At 63.5% G+C, this 5,356-nt stretch overlaps 1 protein-coding gene across 2 annotated transcripts in view; it reads left to right on the forward strand.

Annotated features, from left to right (window-relative positions):
- PDLIM7 (PDZ and LIM domain 7 (enigma)) overlaps positions 1-5,356 on the forward strand; it is a 14,664-nt gene extending 9,308 nt beyond the window's left edge. Inside the window, exons 6-12 of one of the 2 annotated variants that reach the window (XM_009893285.1) lie at positions 24-70; positions 1,308-1,317; positions 3,296-3,523; positions 3,601-3,781; positions 3,961-4,081; positions 4,560-4,675; positions 4,955-5,175. In XM_009893285.1, the coding sequence (XP_009891587.1) occupies positions 24-70; positions 1,308-1,317; positions 3,296-3,523; positions 3,601-3,781; positions 3,961-4,081; positions 4,560-4,675; positions 4,955-5,041 (790 nt within the window). In that variant the 3' untranslated portion in view covers positions 5,042-5,175. Of the gene's footprint in view, positions 1-23; positions 71-1,307; positions 1,318-3,090; positions 3,150-3,288; positions 3,524-3,600; positions 3,782-3,960; positions 4,082-4,559; positions 4,676-4,954 lie in introns of both variants that reach the window. The other variant, XM_009893293.1, reaches the window with a different exon arrangement.

Below are 5,356 nucleotides of genomic sequence, written 5' to 3' on the forward strand. Positions count from 1 at the left end.
TGGAGGATGCTGCGGACTGGCAGCCCCGCACCGGGACCTCGCAGTCCCGCTCCTTCCGCAAACTGGCCCGGCTGACGGGCACAGACAGCAGTAAGTTCCCGCAGGGCCTGGCACTGCCAGTGTTGGCTGGTGTTGCCATACTTTGCCAGCGTAGGCAGAACCCGGTAGAGGCTGTGGGGTGATGTGGCACTGGGGGCTTGATTTCAGCCCCATGTAAGCCCTCTGGGCAGTCTGAGCTGGTGTGAGCTGCCTGGGGCTGTGCGTGGCATGGGGCCGTGTTTTGCCCTGTGGCTGGGCCGGAGTGTGTGTCTGGGGTGTTGGGGTGGGAGTTCTGCAGGAGGTGAGGTTGGTCTTCCCCCTTTGCCTCCCTTTCCCGCTGTCCCTGGGCCTCGGTTGCTGCAAACTGACTGTCTCCTCCTTTCTTTCCTGCTGCGCTCAGTGGAGGATCATGAGGATGAGCTTGTTAAAAAGCCCAGGTAAGGGGAGCGTGTGCCAGGGCGGTAGCAGGAGCCGTGGGGCTGCCCACCCGTGGCTCAGCCAACTCAGCTGTCTTGTCCTCGCGCTGGCTGCTTGCGGTGACACAGGGAAAGCACTTTGCCCTGTTGCTGTTTCTTCTCTTCTCTCCTCCTTCTCCTTCTTTCCGTTCCCTCTCTGTCCTCTCCCTCTCACCAGAGCCGAGCTGTTGGCAGAGCGTGCTCTGCACTCTCCCTGTGAGGGGCACCACCAGCACTCAGCCACTGCTCTGACCATCACCTCGGAAGGGTCCTGCCCGGGCACCCATCTGCCAGGCTGGCTGTCCCCAGCTGGGGTGTCTTTACATTGGCTTGTCCCCGTGCCGGGCAGGACCCACTGGGCACTTGTTGCACCAAGGCTTAGCTACACTGAGGTGTCCTGGAGACAGTGGACAGTTGTCCACTGTGGGTTGTTGGGATCACTGTCAATTTTGGGACAGCCTTCCTGCCCACTGGGCACTTGTTGCACCAATGCTTAGCTACACCGAGGTGTCCTGGAGACAGTGGACAGTTGTCCACTGTGGGTTGTTGGGATCACTGTCAATTTTGGGACAGCCTTCCTGGCAGCCCTGTGGTGGCACTGGTGGCACCTTGGTGGGCGTGTTGGGAGGTGCTGGGCAGTGTCTGGACCTGGGGCATGAAGTCCTGTGGGGCAACTGCAAGGCTGGTTTGGAATGAATGCTGCCGGCATCTTTGTGGGGTTATGCCTCCGTGGGGCTGAGGGTGTGTAATTGACTGTTGTGCCGCCGTTTCTTCCATGCCACAGGGATGCCCGTGGGTCCAGCTGGGGCACAGGGGAGCCGTGGTGAGTGCTGGGGTCTGGCAAGGGGTCGCTGTGTGCAAGGGCGCCTTTGGGAGCGCTGCCCTGTGCCAAAGCAGGGTCCATGCATGGTGCTGGCTGAGCACCTGCACTCTGTCACTCGCAGGCAGCCCCCGCAGCTGCTGGAGCCCCCTACAACCCCCGTGTGTGACCCCGGGAAGTTGCGTCTGATAGAGGATGCTGCGGACTGGCAGCCCCGCACCGGGACCTCGCAGTCCCGCTCCTTCCGCAAACTGGCCCGGCTGACGGGCACAGACGGCAGTAAGTTCCCGCAGGGCCCGGTGCTGCCTGGCTGCCCGGGGGTGTCTCGCTTTGTCAGGGCATTCGGAGCCCAGTAGAGGCCACAGGTGATGTGACAATAGTGTGTTGGTTTTGGCCTTGTGTGGCCCCTTGGGGGAGACTGAGCCGATGAGAGCTGCCCTGTGCTGAACGTGGGCTCGTGTTGGTGCTGCTGGGCTGGGACCGTCATCTGCCCTGTCGTCAGGCAGGGCTGTGCGTTGGGAAAGAGGGCGGTGGGAGGAGGTGTTTTTTCTTCCTTGCCCTTCCCTCCCTTTCCCACTTCCCCTGCGCCTTGGTTGCTGCAGACTGACTGTGTGTCCTCCTTTCTCTCCCGCTGCGCTCAGTGGAGGATCATGATGATGTGTTTGTTAAAAAGCCCAGGTAAGGGGAGTGTGTGCCAGGGCCAGTAGCAGGAGCCACAGGGCTGCCAGCCTCTGGGCACTGCTGACACTGAGCTGGGGATGCCATAGTGTCCTGCACACAGCGGCTGGGTGCTGCTGGTGGCACTGGGAAAACCTGTGGGTGTTTGATGTTTGGGCATTGTCTGCACCGGAGGTGCGATGTCCCGTGAGCCTGACGTGGGGCTGTGGGGTGGCCAGGCAGAGCTGGGTGAGTGCCGCTGGCTTCTCTGTGAGTGCCCGGTGCTGCGTGGAATCAAGGAAGGGAGCTGACACTGGGGAGCCATTCCTTGCCCCGTGCAGCTGGGCAGGGTTGTGCACAGCTCCTCTTTTGCCTTTACCTCTCCGCGATGCCTCCTGCCCTGGCACTGTGACCGTTGGGTCCCAGCTCTGCCCAGTTTCCTCTGCCACAAATAAATGCTGCTGTATTTGTAGCCATCTGCTTCTCGCTTTTGCCCTGCAGAGGTGCAGAGCCACCAGCTCTCCTTCTGTCCCTGTCCCCTATCTCGGGTGGGCTGTGCTTGTCTGGCCCCGGCTTGCCCTGCCTGTTCCCAAGCCCAGTGCTGGCAACCTGATGGGGGGCACAGGGCTTGCCCCCTGCCCAGGACCAGCCTGGCCCTGCCCAGCCAGCAGGGATGGCAGAGCCCTGCTTGTCCCCAGCTCTGGCGGAGCTGGGCCTGGGGGCTCCCTGCACGGGGTCAGATCCAAGCCCCTTTGCGCCCCAGTCAGGCTGGGGGCAACCATTGTGTGTGAGTGGGCAGCTGGGGTCTGCTTGATCCCAGGGTTTCCCTGGTCAGCCTGGAGCAGCCCAGAGCTGGGTGCGGGGCCCTGGCAGGCCTGCGTTCCGTCCCACTGCTCCCCAGACCACCGTGATGGCGGCCAGAGCCCCTGGGGTGCTGCGTCTCCACAGGGCTGAAGGCGCTCGGCTTGGTCCCCTGTCACCAAACCAGCTACTGGCTGGGCACGGGGGCTTGGCCGGCTCCTGCCTGCTTGTTGGGGTGGGGGGCCCCTGCCTGCACACACAGGCCCGCTGGGCAGAGGGGGCGAGTGGGGCAGGCTGGATTAACTACTTGTTCTGTAGCCAGGTCTCCGTGCTGGACCCGTCCCCAGGAGCAGCGATGAAGACAGAGCCAGGACTGGGTGAGCAAAACGTTTCTTCTGGGCTCAGAGGGAGAGGGACGAGGGTGCTGGGGGATGCTGCTTGTCCAACCGCGGTTGCTGGGAGTGGGCTGCCGAGGGATCAGGAAGCACCATCCTGGATACTTGCATGTGCGTGCAGCCCCCAGGACCCCTGCCGCCACTCCCGGCCCTGCCAGCCGCCCACCCTGGGCTGTGGACCCCTCGTTTGCTGAGCGCTATGCCCCAGACAAGACGAGCACAGTGGTGAGCAAGCACAGCCAGCCGGCCACGCCGACCCCCATGCAGAACCGCAGCTCCATCGTCCAGGCGGCGCAGCAGGCCCCCGAAGGGCCCGGCCGCACACCCCTCTGCTACAAGTGCAACAAGGTCATCAGGTGAGCCCTGGCCACCACGGCCACCGTGCCGGTGTCCTGAGCACCAGTGTGGCTGATGTGGCTTTGTCCTGCTGCAGGGGACGCTACCTGGTGGCACTGGGACATTATTACCACCCCGAGGAGTTCACCTGCTGCCAGTGCAGGAAGGTGCTGGATGAGGGTGGCTTCTTCGAGGAGAAGGGCTCCATCTTCTGCCCTAAGTGCTATGACACACGCTACGCGCCCAGCTGCGCCAAGTGCAAGAAGAAGATCACCGGGGTGAGTGTCCCTCAGCCTGTCCCACACCTCCTGTCCCTGCTCACCTATGGGTTCCCAACTCTGTCCCTTCCCATCCTCATCTCATCCCCAGGGATCCCTTGTCCCTTTCTGCCCTGGGAGGGGGGTCTCCAGTGGTGCAGGGCAGTCCTGCCACCGGCTGACAGCAGTTCCCCCCCCAGGAGGTCATGCACGCACTGAAGATGACCTGGCACGTGCAGTGCTTCACCTGTGCTGCCTGCAAAACTCCCATCCGCAACCGTGCCTTCTACATGGAGGAGGGACAACCCTACTGCGAGAGAGGTAGGACCTGAGGACTCCAGTACCACCCTGCGTGGCACCGGGCAGTGTTGGGGCTCAGCACCTGCTAATGGGGTGGGGGGTGAGCTGCCCTGTGCTGCCGGCCTCTCCCAGGGCCACAGGGAAGGCAGGGACCCGCCTCCCGTGGCCCCAAGCCCTCCATCCCGGTCTTCCCCGGCTGCTGGGTAGTGCCATCCCTCCTATGTTGCCATGGCAATGACAGAGGATGTACATCAAAGGCGAGTGCTGCATCCTGGGAGATGAGGTTTGCCTCCTCCCTGCCACCCTGGTGGCAGCCAGGAGCACCCTACATGGCACTGGCATCTTGCACGGGTGTCTCGGGCATTGTCCCCCTGGGGCTGGCAGCAAGTTGTCCCCAGACTGTTCCTGTGGGATCCTGGCTGTGCTGCAGCCCTGCTGTGCTGGGACGAGGGGCTGCGGTCTGGCAGAACGCTGACCTGGGCTCTGCCTCTCCTTGCAGACTATGAGAAGATGTTTGGCACCAAGTGCCGCGGCTGTGACTTCAAGATTGATGCTGGGGACCGGTTCCTGGAGGCGCTGGGGTTCAGCTGGCACGACACTTGCTTCGTCTGTGCGGTGAGCAGTCTGCACCTTCCTCCCCGGCTGCTGGTGGGGGCCGTGGTTCTCCTTGGCAGTTGTGCCCTGCATGGGGTACACCAGCAGCGTGGGGTCCCTGCTGCCACCAGGTTTTCCCTGCTTGGCTCTGTGCTGGTGACTCAGGCCCCTGCTCTAAACCTGCTGCTCTTTTACATCTGTGCGATGCTGGTGCTGAGCCCTGGGTCGTGCAGGGGGGGACCCGGGGGCTGGCTCAGCTCAGCCCTCCCCTGACCTGACCGCCTGCGCTCTTATCCCCAGATCTGCCAGACCAACCTGGAAGGGAAGACGTTCTACTCCAAGAAGGACAAGCCGCTCTGCAAGAGCCACGCTTTCTCCCACGTGTGAGGGGTGGGACTTCAGCTGTGCCCACGCGTGTCCCTGGCCCTGCATGCTCCTCTCCCCCTCCCCTGCTGCCCCCAGGGAGCCAGGCTGGTCCCTCACCCTTTCCCCTTGCTCCTGCCTCTTTCCTGGCAGCTCCTGGCCTGGCCCCGGCCAGAGGCGGCCCTCAGCCCAGAGCCCCTTATAGCTGGGTGCTTCTTCAGCATCCCCCGGCTGGCCCTAAGAGCCCCTGGGAAGGGGATGCTGCATGGTTCTCCTGCCCCCGAGCCACACAGCGCTGTGGCTGCGGCCATGCTGAGGGTGGAGGTGGGGGGGGGCTTG

Source organism: Charadrius vociferus, unplaced genomic scaffold (genome assembly GCF_000708025.1).
Source record: "Charadrius vociferus isolate BGI_N301 unplaced genomic scaffold, ASM70802v2 scaffold1041, whole genome shotgun sequence".
NCBI classification, from domain to species: Eukaryota; Metazoa; Chordata; class Aves; order Charadriiformes; family Charadriidae; genus Charadrius; species Charadrius vociferus.